General features: G+C 56.2%; 4 protein-coding genes across 11 annotated transcripts in view; 2 read left to right on the top strand and 2 right to left on the bottom strand.

Moving 5' to 3' along the window:
- The window catches only part of LOC125959684 (low-density lipoprotein receptor-related protein 2), a 35,128-nt gene extending 22,608 nt beyond the window's left edge, over positions 1 to 12,520 (top strand). For all 7 annotated transcript variants that reach the window (XM_049692573.1, XM_049692555.1, XM_049692546.1 and 4 more), the window contains 9 exons: positions 18 to 5,917; positions 6,015 to 6,421; positions 6,720 to 8,224; positions 8,589 to 8,901; positions 8,984 to 10,755; positions 10,849 to 11,010; positions 11,106 to 11,409; positions 11,515 to 11,816; positions 11,979 to 12,520. In XM_049692573.1, the coding sequence (XP_049548530.1) occupies positions 18 to 5,917; positions 6,015 to 6,421; positions 6,720 to 8,224; positions 8,589 to 8,901; positions 8,984 to 10,755; positions 10,849 to 11,010; positions 11,106 to 11,409; positions 11,515 to 11,816; positions 11,979 to 12,253 (10,940 nt within the window). In that variant the 3' untranslated portion in view covers positions 12,254 to 12,520. The remainder of the gene's footprint in view (positions 1 to 17; positions 5,918 to 6,014; positions 6,422 to 6,719; positions 8,225 to 8,588; positions 8,902 to 8,983; positions 10,756 to 10,848; positions 11,011 to 11,105; positions 11,410 to 11,514; positions 11,817 to 11,978) is intronic.
- A 1,418-nt stretch (positions 12,521 to 13,938) lies between these two features.
- Positions 13,939 to 17,701, bottom strand: LOC125959729 (uncharacterized). Of its 2 annotated transcripts, XM_049692627.1 has the most exons (4): positions 17,325 to 17,701; positions 16,978 to 17,244; positions 14,993 to 16,892; positions 13,939 to 14,724 (listed from the first exon to the last, which is right to left on the bottom strand). In XM_049692627.1, the coding sequence occupies exons 1-4, from the start codon at positions 17,346 to 17,348 to the stop codon at positions 14,426 to 14,428; spliced, it is 2,490 nt and encodes an 829-aa protein (XP_049548584.1). In that variant the 5' UTR covers positions 17,349 to 17,701; the 3' UTR covers positions 13,939 to 14,425. The 2 variants fall into 2 exon arrangements, with proteins under 2 accessions (XP_049548584.1, XP_049548593.1); XM_049692636.1 differs by having other exon boundaries at positions 14,590 to 16,892.
- A 696-nt stretch (positions 17,702 to 18,397) lies between these two features.
- On the top strand, positions 18,398 to 21,854 carry LOC125959781 (NECAP-like protein CG9132). The gene is made up of 3 exons (XM_049692721.1): positions 18,398 to 19,444; positions 19,542 to 19,756; positions 19,842 to 21,854. Exons 1-3 carry the CDS (start codon positions 18,950 to 18,952, stop codon positions 19,918 to 19,920), a joined length of 789 nt encoding a protein of 262 aa, XP_049548678.1. The 5' UTR covers positions 18,398 to 18,949; the 3' UTR covers positions 19,921 to 21,854.
- Positions 21,807 to 24,263, bottom strand: LOC125959757 (phenoloxidase-activating factor 2-like). Its single transcript, XM_049692685.1, has 4 exons — positions 23,525 to 24,263; positions 23,315 to 23,445; positions 22,637 to 23,224; positions 21,807 to 22,558 (listed from the first exon to the last, which is right to left on the bottom strand). The coding sequence occupies exons 1-4, from the start codon at positions 23,741 to 23,743 to the stop codon at positions 21,928 to 21,930; spliced, it is 1,569 nt and encodes a 522-aa protein (XP_049548642.1). The 5' UTR covers positions 23,744 to 24,263; the 3' UTR covers positions 21,807 to 21,927.
- Positions 24,264 to 24,541: the final 278 nt, after the last annotated feature.

Raw genomic sequence — 24,541 nt, 5'->3', positions numbered from 1 at the left:
TCTCTCTCGCTCTACAGAGCCAACGTGCGGTACGAACGAGTTCCAGTGCAAGTCGGGCCGGTGCATCCCGCTCAACTTCCGGTGCGACCAGGAGAACGACTGTGGCGACCATTCCGATGAGTTCGAGTGTGCGAACGTGACGTGCGCGGCGTCGCAGTTTGCGTGCGAAAATGGGCGCTGCATACCGAACATCTGGAAGTGCGACAGCGAGAACGATTGCGGCGACGGTTCGGACGAGGGACCGTTCTGTGCGGAGAAGACGTGCGCCTACTTCCAGTTTACGTGCCCCCGGACCGGCCACTGTATACCGCAGAGCTGGGTGTGCGACGGTGATGACGATTGCTTCGACAAGCAGGACGAGAAGGATTGCCCGCCGATCACCTGTCTGGCGAACCAGTTCAAGTGTGCGGATCTGCGGCAGTGCGTCGAGGAACCGTACAAGTGCGACAGCATCCCGGACTGTAACGATGGTAGCGATGAGCTCGGGTGCCCGACGGTCGAACCGAACCAGTGCAACCAGGAGAAACACTTCCGGTGCCGGGCGTCCGGTGTCTGCATACCGATCGCGTGGCACTGCGACGGGTCGAACGATTGCGACGACCACTCGGACGAGGAGGAGTGTGGCCGGATCACCTGTCCGAACGGGTTCTACAAGTGCCGGAATTCACGCTGCGTCTACAAATCGTACATCTGCGATGGGCGGGACGATTGTGGCGATGGTTCGGACGAGAGCGTCGAGCACGCGTGCGTCTCCCCGCCGGTACGCTGCCCGCACGGTCAGTGGCCGTGCCCGGGCGTTACCGGGCGCTGCGTCAACCTCACGTCCGTCTGCGACGACACGCCGGACTGCCCGAACGGTGCGGACGAGGGCCTTGGGTGTGATCTGGCCCAGTGCCAGCACCAGGCCGGTCTCTGCACCAACGGTTGCCAGAAGACACCGCTCGGGGCGCTCTGCATCTGTCCGCCGGGCGAGGAGCTCGGTCCGGATGGGCGCACCTGCCAGGATTTGGACGAGTGTGCGCCGCCCGGCCTGTGCTCGCAGCGGTGCACCAACACCAAGGGTTCGTACTTTTGCTCGTGCGTCGACGGGTACGTGCTGGAGCCGAACAAACACACGTGCAAGGCGGTGAACCATTCGGCCGCCTTCCTCATCATCTCGAACCGCCACTCGATCCTGGTGGCCGATCTGCGGGAGCAGGGCCTCGAGCGGGTCCCGATCATCGTGGAGAACGTGGTCGCGACCGCCTCGAACATGCACACCGGTACGATCTTCTGGAGTGACATGAAGCTGAAGAAAATTTCCCGACTGGACCGGGGGCAGGAACCGCAGGAGCTCATCACGACCGGGCTCGATCTGGTCGAGGGTCTGGCGTACGATTGGATCGGCCAGAATCTGTACTGGCTCGACTCGAAGCTCAACACGATCGAGGTCGCGCACGAGAACGGCTCGAACCGGTTGGTGCTGGTGCGGGAGAACATTACGCAACCGCGCGGCATGTGCCTCGATCCGGCACCGTCCGCCCGGTGGCTGTTCTGGACGGACTGGGGCGAGAACCCGCGGATCGAGCGCATCGGGCTGGACGGGACGATGCGGGCCACCATCATCAGCACGAAGATCTACTGGCCGAACGGGCTGACGCTGGACGTCGCAACGCAGCGCGTCTACTTTGCCGACTCGAAGCTCGACTTTATCGACTTTTGCTACTACAATGGTACGGGCCGGCAGCAGGTACTGGCCGCGAGCCACTATCTCCTGCACGCCCACTCGCTCTCGCTGTTCGAGGATACGCTGTACTGGACGGATCGGCAGCTGAACCGGGTACTGTCGGCGCACAAGTACCGTGGCACGAATCAAACCGTCGTCAGCCACCTGATCTCGCAACCGCTCTCGATCCACGTCCATCACCCATCGCTGCAGCCCCGGTACGCGAACCCGTGCGATCCCCTGGCCAATGGGACCACGGGCCGGCACTGTCAGCATCTCTGCCTGCTGAGCCCATCGGCACCGGCCGGTTACGCGTGCAAGTGCCGCCCCGGCTACCGGCTGGTGGAGGAGGAACGGTGCGTCGAGGAGGAGAACGCGTTCATCGTGCTGATGAAGGGTAACCAGATCGTCGACGTACCGTTCAATGGCGGTGACGTACGGTCGAGTGCCCTACTGCCGGTGGTCGGTATCGACGGTGGGCTGGGGCTCGATTACGATCGGCAGGGTGAGCAGCTGTACTGGATACAGGGCCGGGCCGGTAGCACGGACGAGTCGGACGATGAGAACTGTACGATCTACACGACACCGTACGGGGGTGGCGGCAATCGGACCGAGTTTCTCGGTGGTGCCGACGGGCTGGTGGGGGCCGCCTATACGCTCGCCTTCGACTGGATCGGCCGCAATCTGTACATCGGCAATCGGATCGCGTCGAACATCGAGACGATCAGCGTGGACGGGAAGCAGCGGTACCGGGCGATCATCCTGTCGAACGACGGTAATCGGACGTCGGTGGCGAAACCACGCCAGCTCGCGCTCGATCCGGCCGCCGGCCGGCTCTTCTGGCTCGACGACGGTGGGTTCGGTGTGCTGACCAAGCTGGCCGCCGCCGGTATGGACGGGTCCGAGCCGACCATCCTCGACGATACGATCCAGTACGTGGAATCGGTGACGGTCGACGCGGAACGGCGCACCGTTTACTACAGCACCCAGTTCCCGCCGGCGGTCCACGCGATCGGCTACGATGGGACCGGCCGGCGGACGGTGCTGAGCGAGGAGAATGCAATCGCGCGCCCCCGCGGTCTAGCGGTGCACGAGTCGCGGCTCTACTTTATCGACCCAACGTACGAGAAGCTGGTACGGGTCGATCTACCGAACGGTGACAACGCCCGGACCATCCTCGACAACGAGCCGGATCTGCGCGGGATGGTCATCTTCCGGAAGCGCTCGGTCACCCCGCAGCACCCGTGCACGATGAACAATGGTGGGTGTGAGCATCTGTGCGTGCCGGCGGTGAACGGTGCCCGGGTTTGTCTGTGCGGTATGGGCTACAAAAAGGAGAACGAGGTCGCCTGCACACCGTACAAAACGTTCGCCGTCGTGTCGCAGCTGGATGTGACGCGCGGGTACAGCCTGCGGGATAGCGCCGAAGCGATGGTACCGATCGCGGGCCCCGGCCACCACATCCTGCACGTCGACGTACTGTACCGGGAATCGTGGATCTACTGGGTCGAGTACAACCGGGGCCACTGGAACGGTATCTTCCGGGTGCGGCCGAACGGTACCGAGCTGCAGCACATCGTACGCGACGGTATCGGTAGCAATGGGATCCGGGGGCTCGCGATCGACTGGGTCGCCGGTAATCTGTACTTTACCAACGTGTTCCCGCACGAGAACTACGTGGAGGTGGCGTGGCTCGACGGTACGCACCGGAAGGTGCTCGTCCGGACGACCAACGATGCACCGCGCGAACTGGCCGTCAATCCGATCAAGCGCCTGCTGTACTGGATCGATTACGGGCAGTTCCCGCGGATCGGCAAGTGCCATCTGGACGGTGGTAACTGGACGCCGGTCGTGACGTCGGGGATTTCGAACCCGCGCGATCTCACCGTCGACATGCTGACGCACGACGTGTACTGGGTCGATTCGAAGCTCGACATGATACAGAAGGTATCGTACAGTGGGGGTAACCGGCAGGTGATACGCCGCAACCTAGCGAACCCGATGGCCATCGCGGTCTTTCTGTCCGACGTGTACTGGGTCGATCGGAATCTGGCCAGCGTGTTCCGTGCGTCCAAGTTCCCGGGTAACGCGACGCTACCGGAGCGGTTGCGCACCAATTTGCCGAAGCTGCGCGACATTACGATCTACGACATCAATCAGCAACCGATGGATGATGCGAATCCGTGCCTGCGGCTCGGTAACGGTGGTTGCGATCAGCTCTGCTTCGCTCTCCCGCCCGACGTTGGCCAGAAGCCGAGCTTCCGGTGCGATTGTGCGGTGGGGCGGCTGTCAACGGATGGGCGCCACTGTGAGACAACCGACGAGTACGTCATCTTTGCGACGCGCACCGAAATCCGTTCGATCGAGCTCGATCCAACGTCGACGAACGTCCCGTTCGCCCCGGTTGTCAATCTAACGAACGTGGTCGGGCTCGACTTTGATTACGCCGACAACAAGCTGTTCTTCACGCAGATACGCCCGTGGTCGAAGATTGCCTACCTGCGGGGGGATAAACCGGATGCCGCCGGCGTGACGGCCGTAATCACGCGCGGCATCAACCCGGAGGGTATTGCGTACGATTGGACGCAGCGGAAGATCTACTGGACCGACAGCTCGAACAACTCGATCTACGCGATGAACACGGACGGTACGGAGCTGGTGATGATCGCGCGCGTCGAGCGACCGCGGGCGATCGTGCTCGATCCGTGCAACGGGACGCTGTACTACACCGATTGGGGCCGGTTCGGGACGTCGGGCAAAATTTTCCGCACCACAATGGCCGGCTCGCTGAAGCGAGCGATCGTCGATCGGGATCTGTCGCAACCGAGCGGTCTGGCGATCGATTACGACGACCGGATGCTGTACTGGACCGATGCGGTCCGGGAGAAGATCGAGCGGGCGCAGCTGGATGGGCGCGGCCGCGAGGTACTGATCTCGGCCACCATCTACCCCTTTGCCATCACCGTCTTCCGGAACTACATCTACTGGACGGATCTGCAGCTGAGGGGGGTGTACCGGGCGGAGAAGCACACCGGGGCGAACGTGATCGAGATGGTGAAGCGGCTGGAGGATTCACCGCGTGACATCCACATCTACAGTGCGTCGCGCCAAAAGTGTCAAGCGAATCCGTGCCAGCAGAACAATGGCGGTTGTGCGCAGAGCTGCCACCCGGGCCCGAACGGGCAGCCCGAGTGCCGGTGTGACGATGCGACGAAACCGGTGAACGAGGGGCGTATGTGTGCCCCGCGGAACCATACGTGCGATGCGAGCAAGTTCTACTGCCAGAACGGTAAGTGTATCTCACGGATGTGGTCGTGCGATGGGGACGACGATTGTGGTGATGGTTCGGACGAGGATACGAACTACTGTGCGTTCCATTCGTGCGCCCCGAACGAGTTCCGGTGTAACAATGGGCGGTGCATTTTCCGTTCGTGGAAGTGCGACCACGAGAACGACTGCAAGGATGGTTCGGATGAGGAGGGTTGCAGCTATCCGCCGTGTATGGAGGGTGAGTTTACGTGTGGGAATGGGCGGTGCATACCGCAGGCGCAGGTCTGCAATGGCATCAACGACTGCAAGGACAATGGGACGTCGGATGAGACGCACGAACGGTGCCCAACGAATACGACCTGCCCGCCGAACCACCTGAAGTGCGACCGGACCAACATCTGCGTCGAACCGTACTGGTTGTGCGATGGCGATAACGATTGCGGGGACAACTCGGACGAAAATCCGCTACACTGCGCCCAGCGCACCTGCCCGCAGAACAGCTTCCGGTGTCCGAACCATCGGTGCATACCGGCCACCTGGTACTGCGACGGCGATGACGATTGTGGGGATGGGGCGGACGAACCGCCCGAGTACTGCAAATCGGAGGGCCGGACCTGCTTCGGTGATCTGTTTACGTGCGACAATGGGAACTGCATACCGCGGATCTACATCTGCGATGGTGACAACGATTGTCTGGACAGTAGCGACGAGGATGGGCGGCATCAGTGTAACGATCGGAAGTGCGACGACGATACGGAGTTTACGTGCGACGAGAACAAGGCGTGGGCACGGGCACAGTGTATACCGCGCAAGTGGATCTGCGACGGTGATCCGGACTGTGTGGACGGTGCGGATGAGAACACGACGCGGCACCACTGCCCATCGCCCCAGCCGTGCGCCGACGATCAGTTTACGTGTGCCAACGGGCGCTGCATCAATCGGGTAAGTAGCTCGTCCACTCATGTCAGCTCATGTTGTGTCAGCTGCTCATCATCATTCTGCTTTTCTCTCTCTCTCTCCTTCCTGGGGGGGATGCTAGGGCTGGGTGTGCGATCACGATAATGACTGCGGGGACGGTTCGGACGAGGGCAAGAGCTGCAACAGCCAGTACAAGACGTGCACACCGCAGGAGTTCACCTGCCAGAACTTCAAGTGCATCCGGAACCAGTACCGGTGCGACGGCGAGGATGACTGCGGTGACCATTCGGACGAGGTCGGGTGCCGGAAGGAGAACGCGACCTGCCCGGACGGCAAGTTTACCTGCACCAGCGGCCAGTGCATCGACTATCAGCTCGTCTGCAACAAGGTACCGGACTGTGCGGACGAGTCGGACGAACCGCTCCACTGCAACGTCGACGAGTGTGCCAAGGTCGAGATTCACCGGTGCGGCCACAAGTGCGTTGACACGCTCACCGGCTACTACTGTGACTGCAACCAGGGCTACAAGTAAGTCAAGAAAAGAATATTGTTTTGTATATATCTGATCACCCGCGCACGTGGCTACGATGGGCACCGCAAAAAAGGACTTTTTTTTGCAGACTTGCCTTTCAAGATTGGATGCCATAAACGTAATTTTTCATCAAATCTTACCCAAAATAGAACCAAATATTTTTGAAAAGTTAACTTTTAATATGATATCCCCTTGAAGTGATTGAAGTTTAATGGTTTCTGCACAAAAAATCGCCAAAAAATAAGCCCCCTTTTGACCGGGTCTGATTTCGTTCGATGCGTTGTTTACGTGCAGGTTGCTGGAGGATGGCAAGGCCTGCGCGGACATTGACGAGTGCATCGAGACGCCGGGCGTGTGCTCGCAGCACTGCTCCAACACACCGGGCGGCTATTACTGCAAGTGCGACGAGCGGTACTACGAGCGGCAGAATGACGAGCACACGTGCAAGCGCAAGGACCGGACGGAACCGTGGCTCATCTTCAGCAACAAGTACTACGTGCGCAACATGTCGATCGACGGCCACCAGTACAACCTGATCCACCAGGACCTGATGAACGTGGTCGCGATCGACTTCGACATGCAGCGGCAGGAGATGTACTTCTGCGACGTGACGGCGAAAACCATCTTCCGCTCGCGCTTCGGTTCGCTGGTGGACGATGTGCGGATCGAGAAGGAACCGGTGATCAAGCATGACTCGCACGGTCTCGAGGGTATCGCGATCGACTGGGTCGGCCGGAAGCTGTACTGGCTCGATCGGCACTCGAAGAACCTGGATGTGGCGGAGCTGGATGGGACGCGGCGCAAGACGCTGCGCAGCGGCGTCGTGGATCCGCGCGCGATCGTCGTACACCCGGGCATCGGGTACCTGTACTTCACTTCCTGGCACCTGCAGGCGTACATCGCCAAGATGGGCATGGATGGGTCCAACTTTTCCCGCATCCTCACGTGGGAGGACAACATCGCCTGGCCGAACGCACTGACGATCGACTACTTCACCGATCGGATCTACTGGGCGGATGCGCATCTCGATTACATCGCGTTCGCCGATCTGGAGGGTCGCCACCGGCACATCGTGCTGTCCGGTACGAGCGTACCGCACGTGTTTGCGCTCGCCATCTTCGACGACAGCCTGTACTGGACCGACTGGAACCTGAAGGCGATCCTGCGGGCGAACAAGTTCACCGGGGCGAACTACACGGTGATCCGGAACACGACGCACCGTCCGTACGATATCCACATTAGCCACGCGCTGCGCCAGATCCCGTACGCCAATCCGTGCGGTACCGGGAATGGGGGCTGTACGCATCTTTGCCTGCTGGCACCACCGCTCGAGTCGACCTACCTGAATGTCGAGGGTTACGTGGAGGAGGGTGCACCGAGCTACCGGTGCGCTTGCCCGAACCAATTCTACCTGGCGCGGGACCAGAAGACCTGCATCGCCAACTGTACGGCCGGGCAGCACCGGTGCGGCGGTACGGACGAGAAGTGCATACCGTGGTTCTGGCGGTGCGACGGCGAATCGGACTGTAAGGATGCGTCGGACGAACCGGACAGCTGCCCGGCACGGCACTGCCGGGCCGGTACGTTCCAGTGTGGCAATGGCAACTGCACACCGTCGACGACGATCTGCGACGGTACGGATGACTGCGGGGACGGTACGGACGAGCAGAGCTGCGATCTGCCCTGCCCGGTGTCCGACTTCAAGTGTAAGTCGAGCGGTCGCTGCATTCTCGACAGCTGGAAGTGCGATGGCGATGCCGACTGCAAGGATGGTAGCGACGAGGATCCGGAGATATGCCGTAAGTAACAGTAACGCATCTAAGCGCACACATACACACGCCGCGTAAAAAACAAAAACACTAAGGGGTATTTGTTGTTTTATCTACACGCAAAAGTAGATCGCTCAGTAGATTCAACGAAAATTGGTTTGATTTGAAGCATATCTATTGACTACTTTAAATTTGCAATGATTTAGTTGCTTCATGGTTGGTCCATAGAAAAAAAAAACAAAAAGAAATGAAATGTGAGCTGTTTACACTTTGGTTCCCTGAAGATTTCCCCTGGAACAAACTGATGATGATGGTGTTGCCGGTCTAACGCCCACTCTCTCTCTCTCTCTCTTTCTTTCTTTCTCACACACACACACGCGCGCGCACCCCCCAGATAAGCGGGCGTGCAATCCGGAAACCGAGTTTAGCTGCAAAAATGGCCGCTGCATACCGAAGCTGTGGATGTGCGATTTCGACAACGATTGTGGCGACGATTCGGACGAGCCGGCGTACATGTGCCGGCAGCGCAACTGCACCACCGGGTGGTCCCGGTGCCCCGGTCAATCGAACTACCGGTGCATCCCGCGGTGGCTGTTCTGCGACGGTAAGGACGATTGCCGCGACAAGAGCGACGAGCTGCCGGAGAACTGCCCCCAGTGCAACCCGGAGACCGACTTCAAGTGCAACAACAACCGGTGCATACCGAGGTAAGGCGAGGTGGGCCATTCCATCGGTAACTCGCGTCCCATTAACACTCTCTCGGTGCTCTTTCTCTTTCCGATCTGCCAGACAGTGGATGTGCGACTTTGCGGACGATTGCGGCGACGGGTCGGACGAAGCGGACGGGCAGTGCAAGGGCCGGTACCGGGAGTGCAGCGAGTCGGAGTTCCGGTGCGAGAACGGCAAGTGCATCTCGAGCCGGTGGCGATGCGACCACGAGGACGATTGCGGTGACAACTCGGACGAGTATGGGTGCGAGGGTTTCCAGTGCAAGAACGGTACGTTCCAGTGTGCCTCCGGGCACTGTATCGCGTCGTACTTCCGGTGCGACGGTGATCGCGATTGCCGCGACATGTCGGACGAGATCGGTTGCCCACCGCGGTTCCCCGGTGGTCGCTACTGCCCGGAAAGCCGGTTCCAGTGTAAGAACAATCTGTGCGTGCTACCGTCGGACCTGTGCGATGGTACGGACGATTGTGGCGATGGATCGGACGAGGCCGCCTCGGTCTGTACCAACTTCAACTGCGATACGCTGCGCCGGTTCCAGTGCGCTAACCATCGGTGCGTCGCCCGGTACCAGATTTGCGACGGTGTCGACAACTGCGGTGACGGTTCGGACGAGAACAATATGACGCTGTGTGCGGCTCGGCAGAAACCGTGCGATCTGTACACGCAGTACCAGTGCGCCAACCGGAAGTGTATCGAGCGGGCCCAGATCTGCGATTATGCGGACGATTGTGGCGATGGTTCGGATGAGCTCGGTTGCCACCATACGAGCAGCTGCACGGCGGTGGCACGCGGTGGCTGTGAGCACCAGTGCGTTAATCTGACCGATGGCGGCTACATTTGCGCCTGTCACGCCGGTTTCATTATCGATGCGGGCAACAAGAAGCGCTGCACGGACATTGACGAGTGTGCGACCGGTACGCACGGTTGTTCCCATCTCTGCACCAACTTGAACGGTACGTACGAGTGCTCGTGCCGGGAAGGGTTCCAGCTGTCGGATAGCGTATCGGGTGTTTGCCGGGTACTGCGCGACGATCCACTGCTGGTGCTGTCCGGTGGTACAGAAATCCGGGCGTACGACGTCGGCCAAGCGCACCAGTACGGTGTGATCGGGGGCGAGAAGCGGATCGAGGCGCTCGACTACAACCCGGAATCGCAGATGATCTTCTGGACCGATAGCTACGACAAAACGATCAAACGCTCGTACATGCTGAACGCGATGAACGGTGAGGCGAAGGTTGGGTTCGCCCAGGATCTCAACATGAAGGGTAACTCGAAACCGACGGCGCTGGCCGTCGACTGGGTCGCCGACAACCTGTACTGGGCCGAGACGGATCGGACCGGTTCGAAGCCGCGCGGTCGCATCATGGTCGCGAAGACGGACGGACGGTACCGGCGGGCGCTGGTTCAGGCGGGGCTCGAGGTACCGACCGCGATAGCCGTCGATCCCCAGTTCGGCCGGCTGTTTGTGGCCGACGCCGGTTCGGCACCGAAGATCGAGATCTCGTGGATGGATGGTTCGAAGCGGCGACCGATCATTACCGAGGCGATCCGGCATCCGGCCGGGTTGACGATCGATTACGCCCAGGAGCACCATATGGTGTACTGGGTCGATACGAAGCTGAACACGATCGAGGTGATGAAACCGGACGGTACGATGCGCCGGACCGTGCTCAAAGGGGAGCTGCTCAAGCATCCGGTTTCGCTGGACGTGTTCGAGTCGAGCCTGTACTGGATCACGCGCGATACCGGCGAGCTGCTGCGGCAGGACAAGTTCGGCCGGGGTGTACAGGTGACCGTGCAGCGCAACCTTGCCAATCCGTCCAGCATTAAGGGTAAGTGCCCTCAGTGGTGCTATTAAATGCTTCCTTCCTCATTATCACATTTTCACTTGTCGCTGTCCGTTTTTCCGCTCATCGCTCATCCAGTCTATCACGAGCTGCGCTACAACACGACGCTTAACAACCCGTGCTACCGGAACCCGTGCTCGCATCTGTGCCTGCTGGTACCGGGTGGGCGCCGCTGCTCCTGCCCGGACAATACCGTCCCGCCGTCACACCGCACCACAACCGAGGTCGTCTGCGATGCCCGTAAGTAGGACGGTGTGTGGGAGTCGTCGCCAGCTGCGCGCCAAGAATAAAGAACAAATTACTATTGCAATGGCAACAATCAATCTCTTTCGTAGCAACGGAACGACCGCGCCCCGCACCCCGGGTATGCCCGTGCCAGAATGGTGGACTGTGCCGCGAGGGTGGTACCGGCACCGACCAACAGCAACAGCAAGGTGGCACCACGAGTGGTGGTGGTGGTGGCAACGAGCTGGTGTGCGTCTGTTTGCCCGAGTTCTCGGGTGCGCACTGTGAGGTGTACAGTGAGAAGATCCTCGGGTCGGCCGGTGGAAATGCGGCCGCCATCTTCATCCCCATCCTGATCGTCATGCTCGTCGGTATCGCCATCGGGCTGTTCTTCGTCGTCAAGAAGCGACCATTGTAAGTGTGCCATCCGGTGCCAGAAGAGCCAGAGATTACGCTTACGCTCTCCTCTTACTCTCTCTCTCTCTCTCTCTCTCTTTTTTCTCCCTCACACACACACAGCGGTAAACCAAGCCTCAGCTCATCGCAGTCCGTCTCGTTCCGACCGGGCACGAACGTCGAGTTTAACTCGGCCGAGTTCTCGGCGGCGGCGGCGGCGACCGCTGCAGCGGCAGCAACCGGTGGTATCGGCGGTCAGCATCGGCCACCGGCGCTGCAGACGGGCACTGGCGTCCTAGCGGGTGCCCCACTCGATGGCTACAGTCTCGATACGCTCGGCAACAAGAACACCGACTTCAGCAACCCGATGTACGATGCCGTGCAGGGTGGCACGGATCCGGCCTCGACCGGACAGCTCCCGTCCGGTAGGTTCCGTAACGAGCTCTCTCTCTCGCCGCTCTCTTTTTTACTTCTTATGTGTCTGACTTATTCGCTTTCTCTCTCTCTCTCTCTCTCTCTCTCTCTCTCTCTTTCTCTTTCTCTCTCTCTCTCTCTTTCTCTCTCTCTTTCTCTCACTTTCGCTACAGATATCTACGAGGTACCGATGGAGATGGGCGGTGGCACCAAAGGCAAGGGAACGGGCGGCGTCGGGAAGATGGTGGGCACCGGTGGGAGTGGCACTACCGGGGCACCATCGGCCGGACCGTTCACGGAACCGGTATCAGCGATACTGGCACCGAGCAGCATCACACACCGGACCTCACCCCAGCTCAACCTGCGACCGAAGGAGCTGAACCCGTCCACGCACGATACCGGCAAAGACACACAGCTGCTGGTCGAGGAGGACAAATCGGAGTGCTAGTGACGGGTGACGGGCAATCACCCGGGAGGGGGCAGGGAGGACCGTATAAATCAGGGCACGGCGTGCAAACTGTGCCAGCGAAAGTCGCCAGAAGAAGTAGTCGTAGAGGATGAAAAGCAACGGGGACAATGCACGGGAATCGCGGGTTTCTTTTACTTTTCTTTTTTTTTTGTACCGTACGATAACACTTCCACACACACATTCGGACGTCGATCCGGCCGCCAATGGACCCAGAAAGCTTGAAGGGGGTGGGGGGGGACCCCGATCGAGGGAAAGATGGTGGGGGGGGGGGGGTTTGTTAGTTTTGTTTTGTTTTGTAAAGAAGGAGGAGCAGCGTCCGGTGAAAGCGCACGTGAGGGAAAAAAGGGGGGGGGGGGGGGGGGTATAGTATCGCTGGCCACGGGGTGGATCTGGAAGGATGTGGAGCCAAGCTCAACTCGCGGCAGATTTAAGAAGCCGGCCAGGCAGACAGTAGGGGGGTGGGGAAGGGAAAGCAGATAAAAGGGGAAGGTCGACGTTACATTCCAAACAGCAGCCAGGCAACCCAGCTGATAGGTTTGCGCCCGTTGCGCAAGCGAGCAAAGTGCAATGGGAAGTAGTTACAGAGAGACGAAGAGAGGAAAAGAGAGAGAGAGAGAGAGAGAGAGACAGAGAGAGAGAGAGAAAGAGAGTAGGCATTCCAAGTTATTTGTCCATACGTGGTAAAAGGGCAGTTGTAGATGCGGACGTCCACGACGACGACGGAGAGGGAGGACTAGAGGACGAGAGCACGAGATGTTTTGTACATATTTAACGGAAGCAAACTTTGTGTTAATATTGAAGTTTTAATATTTTGAATATTTATGTTAGCGTGCGATCCACAAACCACTTGAACTTGAACACCACCAGCACCACCACCGCTACCACACCGCCGTACCATCATCTATTCCCACATACTCCGTGAACAGCAACGACGACACCACCCCATCAGCTGGGGTGTAACACACATACACACACACACAGGCACAAACAGCTAGTAGCTAGTTTTTGGGGCGGTAGTATTCGTAGTAGTAGCAGTAGTACTGGTAAGATATGGCACCAAGTATGGCACCAGGAAGCAAGAGGAAACAGGGAGCATACAGGCCGCCACACGGCACCTCGGGTGTCGTTTATGTTTTAACGAAGCGCAGCGTAGGCGCAACGAGTCGATCGTTTGCGGAAAGATGGAAAGTGGATGGGTTTGAGGTGTGGGTCGGTGGGGTTAGGTGTTTTATTCCTTTTCATCTCTCTCTCTCTCTTTCTCTCCCTCCCTCCCTTTCTATCTATATATATATATATATACATACATCTCTCCCTGTCGTCAGTAATCGTTGTTCTATATGAAATATTTTAAACAAACGGATCATTCAGCTGGCAGGCAACAGGGGCCGCCCCTGACATCCTTTTGCAGTTTGAGGAGGTTGAGAAATTACGCGCCGCGTGTGCGCGTATGTGCCTGTGCGTATGCATGCGCAACAAGTAACGAGGAACAAGGGGGAGAAGAAAAAAAACGAGAAGAAACGCAAAAGACAAAAGATCGATCTGCTCTACCGAACAACACACCAAATGTGTCGCATCCGCAACTCGCTTTTGATGACAGGTGTGGATCGCCTCCACCCCAGCAAGGCGCTTAGTGTCGCCATTGGGGGTATTAGTAAGTAAGGTAAGTATATGAATTGCGCAGAGCTCACCACTCATAGTCGCAGAATGCAGTGGTTTGCAATTGGTGCAGTTCTACCAATTGTGATTGTTCCACACCACCACACTTATAATCTAATACAGTTGCAATACAGCCAAAAAGGCCAAATCATTTCGATTGAAGGGATGATTAAAAGACTGTTACTTTTACCAAATCGGTCACTTTTTTTCCTTTTTATTACATTACTTGAAATTTGACAGTCAATCCCAGAGTCCCCGATTACATTTGTGTATGGGTTTGCTTGTGTTTCCCCGCTGAAAGATGAAAACGGTGGGCTGGGTGTTTCCAGACCGATTACAACGAGAGAATCAACTCACTAGCGACACAATCATGCGATGTTTTTTTTTTTTTAACAAAGAGATATTCACAATAATATTTAAAAAAAAATAGTTCAACTAGTTAGACTGTTTGGCTGAATGAAAGATTTCAAAATAGTGGCATCTGCTTTGGATCAGTTAACGATGCGCCGAACGAAACATAGGTCGCCAGTTCTCCAAGCGCTGCCACCGACACACGACGCATGTGTCCTTAGGAGGAGGGGAGGGTAAGAGTGGGCCAAATATGTGTGAACCCTTTTTCCCGCTTCTCGCCCCATAAAGGACCACACAAGCGTCAGGGTTCGCGATCAGCGTTCGAGCGAGCGAGCCAATGTACCGCAACCTATCGATCATTATCCAGCAGATGGCAATGGCAGAGCCAAGTATTGAGGGGTTTGAGAAACCCTTGATGAAAAAACCGGACAAATTACGCAAAGCTAAAAACGAGAGGAGAGAATGCGATAGGTTAGCTGCATGTGTTTGTCTGTAGGTGAGGTAATTGGGTGTCTCTCGTGTCTGTGTGTTGCTGTGGAAAATGTATGTTAAAATTAGAGACGCGACCGCGTTACTGCGGTGGCTGTCCGTAAACATAGCCATAGGCGCTCTGCGGCATACCAGGTCCTTGTGGGCCGGGTGGCGGCATCTGCGTGCTTGGCGGACGCTGAGGATACTGCGGATATCCGGCCTGCGCCGGTGAGTACTGACCTTGTGGTGGTGGTATTGGCGAGTAGCCGGTCTGTTGATGATACGGCGTGTGCTGTGGATAGCCAGCCGGACCGGGTGGACCGGGTGGCGGTTGCTGCTGCTGCTGCTGCTGTTGTTGTTGCTGCTGTTGCTGTTGTTGCTGTGGACCTCCCCCAGGGCCGCTGACTGTCGATTGCTGTTGTTGCTGTTGTTGTTGCTGTTGCTGCGGGTAGCCTCCGACGCTTGCAGAGGAGTTGTAACCGGTTGATTGAGGAGCGCCAGAAGCCGAGGCCGCACCACCGGATGCGTTGGCTGTCGGTGTTACCATATAGCCTGACGAGGTAGTCGGAGACATCGTCACAGGTGAAGAGGTTCCACTGGCGGCCGACGTTTGAGCACTGGCTGAAGCACCGACCTGTTGCTGCTGCTGTTGCTGTTGCTGCTGTTGTTGTTGTTGCTGCTGCTGCGCTCCATAGCCTCCGGCCACACCGGGTCCTTGAACTTGGGCTGCGGCACCGCTTCCGACGGTATTTGGGTTAACACCACCAGCATTGGTAGAGATGCTACCAGCATTCTGTGGCCCGCCGTGGGGTGCTTGCGTAGTGGCGTAACTAGCTGGGTACTGCGGTTGTGGCAGCGGATAGCCTGGAGACTGACCCGCGCTCGGATAGCCACCAGACTGTGTCTGAGGTGGCAGCGGACCCTGAGGTCCGGGTGGTTGTCCGTACGCGTTCGGTCCAGGGCTAGCGTAGCCAGGGTAGCCGTGCGGTGGTGGAGGCGGCCCACCCGGTCCACCCTGCGGAGGATATTGAACAGGGGGCTGTCCCGGAGGGCCGTAGCCAACATTCGGTCCTCCCTGTGGCACCTGCTGCTGGTACCCGGTCTGCTGGGGCCCACCAGGCGGTACCTGGCCCGGATGCTGACCAGCAGCCACCGTCGGATACGGTGAGCTCTGGGGAGGACCTTGCCCAGACGCATTGGTAGCGACAGAGGGCACGACTCCACCGTGATGATAGCTCTGTGACGCATTCGTGTTCGGTGGTCCATAGCCCTGCACCTGGTTCGGTGGTCCGTACGGCGTGTAGCCGCTCTGCGTTTGATATGGCTGGTTCGGGGGTGGGTACCCCGGGTAGTGCGAGTGCTGTACGTTGTAAGAGCCGTGCTGCGATCGCTGCGAGTAGCCACCAGTTTGTGGTGGTAGCGGTTGACTCGCCGGTTGCTGCTGCTGCTGTTGTTGCTGCTGCTGTTGCTGTTGCTGCTGTTGTTGCTGTTGCTGCTGTTGTTGTTGTTGTTGTTGCTGCTGTTGCTGCTGCTGCTGTTGTTGTGAACCGGGTGGTCCACGGACGCCACCGCTGCCTGCACCTACGGCCTGTTGATTAGCATTCGGTTGCTGGGGCTGTCCACCGGCACCGGTCATAACCGGTTGCATTGGGCCTCCTGAGCGGTAGTTGCCTGCCTGACCTCCTGCTTGACCGACGTGTGGTCCGGACTGTGCCATCATCGCACCCTGCGATTGGTTATGCTGAGTAACCGCATTCTGGCTTGTTTGCACGTTCGGTGGCTGTTGTTGCTGCTGCTGCAGCTGTCCGTGGGATTGCTGTTGTGCGGTTTGCGCCTGCATACCGACGCCCTGAACCGATGACTGCGGTGGCACGTGTGCACCATGTTGTCCCGGTACTCCCTGGCCACCGGTACCATTGTTAGTCAGCGATTGATTGACGGGCTGCTGCTGTTGTTGTTGCTGCTGTTGCTGCTGCTGCTGTTGTTGCTGCCCAGCCATTCCGCCTCCGCCGGCCGTCTGACCATAGTTCGGCATTCCGCCCACGCCGGGTCCTTGCCCCATCATGCTGCTATCATGCGCCGGAGGACCGCCGACTCCGGTATTCCCATGCATCGTCGAGTGCTGCAGTATGTGTGGAGGCTAGATAGGAGGTACAATACAATAGCATGAACAATTCCCAAAAGCACGGAGAGCACTAAGCACCTCCCGCCCTCTGACAACTTACCGGTAGGAGCGTTTGAATGTTTTGCATTGGATCAGCCAAGTTGGCCAGGTACACTAGATTTCGGTGCAGGGCCACCTGATAGGACATGCTTTCCGGGCCCTTGCCCACGTACTGCAGTTCCTGGATCGTCTGGATAAGACCGGCGTTCTCGTCCAGGATCTTTTGGATGTGCATCGCGCTCGGTTCGACCGTTCTCGACCGCGAAATGGGATTTGGTCCGGACGCTATACCACTCCGGATACCACCGTGCTGCTGCGACTGCTGCGACTGTAACGAAAGTGAGAATATTATCAGAATGCATATTTTCATCGCACCGTCACCTGCTGCTGCTAGCAAATATGGCTTACCTGCTGCGAGTATGGCAAAGACATGATCGAGCACCGCTAGAGGCTATCACCATCCGCCGAGAATGCCGGGAAAGTGTTAACGGCTTCGTTCGTTCGTTCTTTCCGGTTTCGCAGGCGTCTGTTTCTCCTCCTGGCTAGCGCCCGCCGAACAACGCCGCGTGTCTTAATGCCGCTTGTTTGCACCCCTTCCCCCTAAAACACAATGATTTTCGAGTCGGGCAAGTTGGCCGCTTGCTCTTGGAACAGGAATTCGTCGCTATCGGGAAGCTGGTGCTCACAGCAAAAGGGAGATTCTTTGTACAATTACTAACTTCACCACCGAGGACATCTGAGAACAGCGAACAAGTTTTTGATATTCGAGACCGTCACAACTTTGACGCCATCAGCGGCAGTGTTGCCGGCTCGATGCAGGTAGGATATTCAGCGTCATACTCGAAATTATGTACGATTCTATAAAATTTTGTTCCAAATCATTAGGTTGAAGAAAAAGTACTGCTTTGGTTTTGGAGGGAGTCCAATTCTTCTTTTAAGATGCGCTTTGCTGTAATCATTTTAAAGGTATTTTTAAAATCTCACTGTAATTAAGTTTTAATTATTATTGGGCGAAATAGTAACCAATCGATTTTCTCCGTCATCTCTTGATATCATCGTTTATTATCTGGTATGGACTACTTCCATTTGATGTTGTTGTTTGATGTGGGTTATGTTACAACAAATATCATGAAATTTCATAATAGAAAAAAGATAGCTTTTTGCTCAACTTAAAAAATGCTATTCGAGTGCGTGTCACACAGACCTGCTCGAATTTTACTCCAACATGCTCGTATTATAGCTGCTTCACATTCTCAATGCCCAGCCGTGTATTGGATTTGAAGGAAGGGAATAAATGGGTTTAAAAAACTCCCAACATCTTCCAGCTAAAACTAGAAAAGAAGAACGCTATAGCAACCGCAAAACGGTCTGCGATGGGCCCCACCCGTATGTAAAAATGGATCACCTAAAGACGTGTTTACACGAAGCGCTCGCACTTCGTGTAAGTGCTGCTTAATAACAACATCCGAAAACAATGACAGCTGGCCCAATTCGCGAACTGCTTACGTCATGAAAGTTTATGTATAAAGGAAGAAGAGTGGTGCAGGAAATATCTCTCTCCCTTCGGAACGTTTTAGAGTGATTTCAAGGGCACCAAGAACGGTCCATAAATCGCGATAAATCGTAACAGAACGGCGGAGCGACGCTGGGTGAAGCTCGCCTACTTTCGAAGCGATAAAGCAGTGCAGACAGAGCGCAGCCTTACAGTCGAGCGAAGAGTGCACAGTACCGATAAGATCGCCGCCGCTAGGAAGCCAAGGGGCGAAAAGCAACAACCGCAACAACAACGGCAACAACGGGCAATTGCAAGCCATAACTCCACTACCCCCCTCCCCATTCCGCCCGTTCATCCTCTATCGCGGCTGCATTTTCCCGAGGGGTGGACAGACCACACACACACCCCGCCCCCGAACGACAGCGACAGCGGTTCCACGTAAGCGTTTCAGGAAGCGCCGTTCCACCGTTGCACTCATCCGTCGCAGCATCATCCGTGCACTACGTTCACCGTTAATTCCACAGCAGCTGAACGAACGATGGCGAGTGAAACGGGCGAGTACGAGAGTGTGGTGCTGGTGAAGCAGGAGGTGTTCGTGTACAAGATACCGCCAAGGCAGAGCAATCGCAGCTACCGAGCCGCCGACTGGAACCTCACCGAACCTATCTGGACCGGCCGATTACGGATGGTGTCGAAGGGGCGGTCGCTGTGTGTGAAGCTTGAGGACAAGACGTCCGGTTCGCTGTTCGCCAACTGTCCCATCGAGAGCTACCCGGGCGTTGCCATCGAGGCTGTGTCGGACAGCTCGCGGTATTTCGTGCTACGTATCCAGGACGACAATGGGCGGACCGCGTTCATTGGGCTCGGCTTCGGTGATCGATCCGACTCGTTCGACCTAAACGTCGCCCTGCAAGATCACTTCAAGTGGGTAAAGAACGAGGAGAAGATCGAGAAGGAGAAGGTCGAACCGAAGCAGCAGCTCGATCTCGGCTTTAAGGAGGGTGAAACGATCAAGATCAACATGAAGATCACGGTTCGTCAGTACCGCCGTTATGGCTATAATTCCGCTGTATCACTAATCTCCACCATGTTTCGACTTGTACCCTCTCATTGCTTGATTTTTACCACAGAAAAAGGACGGTTCGGAAGTGTCTTCGCGGCTGAACAATAAGAAGGCGGCGTCGGGTGGCTTGCTGCCACCACCCCCTGGTGGTAACAAAATCAATTCGGGCACGCCAGGTAGCACCAGCTCGCCTTCTCATCAACCCTCGGCTACGTTAAACGCTGGCGCTGCCGCCGCCACTGGTGGGGCTCAGACGGAATGGGGCGAGTTCACTTCGGCCGGGTAAGTGTGGCAGATTAACCGCCTGCAATGTATGATCCTCAGGGGGGTTTTAATCGATGTGTGTTTATCCAATTGTCCTTTGCAGTGTGCAGAGTGGCACCGGCGACCCGGCAGCAACGGCTACCACTCCTAGCAAAACCAACGCGAACTGGGTGCAGTTCTAATCGGATTGGCTGCGTTTTCAGAACCGAATGCAGGTCGCTTTGGGTGGTGCTGCCGTCAGCGTATGCCTGCCTGCCCCTCTCAGCGTGGGGGTGCCTGCCCCCCTTAGCGAGTAGTAAGGGAACTATACATAATCGTTTAAGTTTAAGGCTCCGCTTGTGCATTTTTCGATGCGATGGGGAAAGCAAAATGAATTAAGATTGATAGTGAGCGCAGTGTTCCACCTAGTTTCTGCTCCATCCCCCCCCTCAATCCTTCCTTTACAAAAAGAAAGGAGCGATATAATCCTGTTGCATTCGTGCATTTTTTAGATTGTATTCCCCTTTTTTACTGTTGTTTTGTTGTCAGAGCAGGCGGTGGACATGTTAAATTGTGGTCTACATCAGTTATATTATGTAAAGAATAGAAGCATCGTGCGCAGGGTTCACAACTCGAACGTCAAGAATACCCAGAGTTCTCAAAACAATCCTCCAGCAGGAGAAGCAAATAAAATCCGCGGGGTTTACAGTTCAATAACGTAGGACCGCGATATAGTTGCAGAGTAGGATGTAAGCGCGCAACATAACGCAAAATTATAATTCCAAACCGCGCTGCGGATACGTAGGAGAAGGGGGAATCCCAAACAATAGGTTGCGGATAGCAAATTCGTAGTGTTAGAAGCGTTTTAGAGCATGCAGCGGAATCGCGCCTTTCAAATTCAACACTTGTGTGCGCGTGTGTGTATTCGCCTAGGGCACTTTGCCACACCGAGCACGTTAGCGATGTATACAGGCGTTCAAGAGCGTAGAATTGATTGCTTCTAGAGTTGCATTTGTGTAGCATTTCGGAGATACGTAAATCGTACCATATTCAGTACAGTGGTAGGGTCTAGCGGTGACTATTATTTGCCTTAATTGGTCTAGATGCAGCATATCGCAAGCGACGCTAAACGAAGGTTTCCGTTTTCTGAAGGACAGCACCTCTCGATGGTGTTTCGAATGTCGTTTCGACGGCGATGGCGAGGTGGGAGCCCGTATATCGCAGATAGCTCTTGGTTGTTTGAATTGTGATGTTGGCTTATGCCTGTATGTTCTTTTCTTCTGAATGGCAGCGCTAGGCTTGGGGCGTTACAGAATGCGTTGTGCATGCCCGAACGTAACTAAAAATGGAAGAACAACAACAACAGAGGACATTAATTCGAATTCATATTCAACTAGATGAGCTAGTTTAGGGGGGAGGCGATTGAAACTGTGTGTAAAGAACCTACAGATATGCATTATCGGGTATAGATTAAAAATGATATGCAGATCTACATATATTTAATATAATCAAATGTTATATGTGTAGATATATATATATATAATATAAAAGTATATGGGTACGTATGTGTTAATAAGCATATATAAGAAGGTATAGCTGGTAGTTGTTGCAAAATGCAGCACTGACACTGTGAAACAGCATGAAACAATGTTGATTTAGTTCCATACACATACACAACCCTCACAAAGACCCACGTGACAGGTACAATGACACGGACGAACGTCTAATCATCAGCGAGGAAAATGGCATTTTGGCGAAGCCAGCAAGAAGGTAGCAGCACTCAACTAAAGACAGACCACACTGTCTAGTGATTCTAGCTACACTTTTTGGGCGAGATAGAGAGATGAGAGCGGAAAATAAAGTAATAGTAAAGCATATCCCGAACCCATCACCCACTGCGCCATTGAGGCTCCGTTTTGTTTCTAAATATGGCCGCGTACTCCCAGTTCATTATTGGCGAGTTCACTTCAATCCGTAGTTCGTGCTACTCGCAATCCTGCTCACTTTCCAGGGACTAGATCTTGCTAGATTCGTGTGTTTATCCAAGGCTATGTCATCAAAACAACAAGAAAATAGAACAGAAGTAAAATAGGGTCGATTGGTGAGCATATATTACAATGAAATTAACAAACACTAACAAATCACTAAGTCTCTCTACACTCTAGGCGTGCGCTTCGAATTTGGTGGTCTGAGCGATCTGGCCCCTGCACCTATTGCACCGGACTCCACTGTGCCCGGATCCAGTTGCTGAGCGCGGCTACGTTGGTGAGGACGGCCGGTATACCATCCCCGCAGCCAATTCCCCACGAGACGAGCCCGACGACGACGTAGCGTCCGTGGCGACGATCAGCGCAAACCAACGGGCTACCACCGGATCCCTCGCATGTGTCGGCCTGCAATTTGGTGCTGCTACTATTGCCACCGGCACAGATCGCGCTCGGGTGCAGCTGGAACCGACGACCGAGCGAGGGCGCATGCTGGCGAAGTGCGGTCTCGCACGTTTCTCGTTCTACCAGTGGCATCATGGTGTAGTGCAAGATGGGCTGCACGGAGCGACTGTTTGGTGTACCGCCCCAGCCGGTGACGAGACAATCGTGCAGGTCGGTGGAGTCAGCGGTTTGTTCGGTCGGCAAACAGACCGGTTGGATGTTGGCCGGTATGCCATCGAACGGTCGGTCCAGCAGCAACAGCGCCAGATCGTTGAAGAGCGCCCCGGAGTAGTAGTTAGGGTGCACGATGATACGGCTGACGGTGCGCTCCTGGTGTGGTAGCCGTTCCTGCGTGTGGCGCCGATCCCAGTCTCCGGCATGTACCACATACCGACTCGGATGCAACCGATTACTGTAGGGAAATGGTGTTAATGGAGTTACCGAGGAATGCAACCAGGGTGGGGTGGGCTTATTGGGCTAGCAGACTTACTTCGAGACGCAGTGAGCGGCCGTGATGAGGGTCCGAACGTCCAACAGGGCTGCTCCGCAGTGGTACACGAACGAACCGTTCCGGATGAGCTGGTAGAGGGCGACGGTCCACGGGAACTCACCGAAATTGGCCATTCCGTGGGCCGGTCCAGTCAATTCGACCGTGGCACCGCTATCGTCTGCATCGTCGTCATCCTGGAAGAACACCCGGCTAGAGAGGGCTTGCCGGTGACGGACGCCACATGTCGGTTCCTTCGGGGCGTTCACGACGGCCGGTTCCACGCTGTTACCATCGAGTGGTTCCAGTGGTTCCGGGAGGCCACCGCTGTGGTTCAGCAGCAGGGCTGACAGCTCCAGCAGCAGCCCTGGATCGAACTCGGGTGTGGCCTGCCCTACATTGGTGGCAACGACCTTGGGTGTGGTTGCTGATGACGGTGGTTGACTGTCGAAAATGAGTCGATCCGCAGGCTCGTACACCGTCGTCGCCCCTGTCGTTGTTGTTGTTGTTGTTGTTGACGTGGCGGTCACGTTCAGCGGTATAATCTGGTTCCGGCGGCAGCACACACTGTTGGCACCGCACAATCCATCCCTGCAAACGAGCGAGGTCAGCCAAAGTCAAAGTCAGGGATCAAGGAACCCTGCCACCATTTTGTCACCTTCCCCCGACCACCTCACTTACCTCACTGTTACGTCATCCTGTGTAGCGAGCCCGGTACGGCAGCGACCGAGCGGTACGCAGATGCAATCCGGTGCGTCACCGCCGTCAGTCAGCGAGTTGCCACCGACGCGCACCTCTTCAAACGGTGAATCCTGCGGTGGAATTTACAAGATTAACGGCACGTTACAGGGAACAGAACTTCTTTTGGGTAGGACGTGGGCATAGCCTTACCTTAGAGACTACCACCGCCTTGACGTCCTTCGTTTCGCGTAGCGCTTCCGCCTGCTTCAGCAGGTTGCCGTTCATCCACCAGAAGCTACCATCGAGCTGGGCAATGGCCACTGGCACCAAGAGTGCAATGGTGTACAGCGTCACTACCAACCACGGGTCACGCACGGCGCTCCGGAACCATCTGCTGCTCGTGGCCATGTTCTGTTTGTTTGGCGGCATTGCGGGGGTTGATGGAGTTGGCTCTCGAGAGTAAACACACACACACACACACACACACACACACACACACAAACACAAGTGTGCACTGATAGCGAGAGGAAGCCGACTAGTTCTTGATTTCTAGGGCATCGAGAACAGAGCGCGCTAGAGTGCTCGAGAGAGAGAGATAGAGAGCGAGGGGCGATCCGATTCGGAGGATGTTCCAGTTCCAGGCGCACCGAGCACACACGCATTCGCACGAGCCGTTGCGATGTGACGTGCCAGTGGTCACCGCAATCGGTTTTTGTATGCCGTGCACAACTGCGCCCCTAGCGCAGTCCTTGGGTTTAGGATTTTACGTGATTCTTTCGCTATCTCTCTCTCTCTCTCTCCCTCTCTTTTTTTTTCTAGCTCACTCCTACACGCTCTGTGGTCGCATCGGCGTCTCTCTGTTTTACGAAAGCACTAGCAGCAACGGCAGTAGATGCGGCTAGTAGTTTGCTCATATTGTGTGCTGGTGATCGCTGCAGTCCTTGGCCGATAGGGGACTGACTGATGGTATGGTGCGCTTTGCCACCAAGACTCAACCGACGCAACCGGATCTGCGTGTGTGTGTGTGTCTGAGGGAGAGTAAGAGAGAGAGAGAGAGAGAGCGAGCGAGCGAGCGAGCGAGAGAGATTGTCCAGCGATTGATCAGACGAACGAGTAAAGCGTGATCGCGGCTTGGCGCATCCGCATACCGCTCTACTCTGCAGCAGGCGAGGTCAGATTCATTTTGGAGTTCAGTATGAACTACTTGGAGTACGTTACATCATGCCA

This window comes from Anopheles darlingi, chromosome X (genome assembly GCF_943734745.1).
Source record: "Anopheles darlingi chromosome X, idAnoDarlMG_H_01, whole genome shotgun sequence".
NCBI lineage: Eukaryota > Metazoa > Arthropoda > Insecta > Diptera > Culicidae > Anopheles > Anopheles darlingi.
Note: the sequence above shows the minus strand (reverse complement) of the source record. Positions and strands in the feature narration are given on the sequence as shown.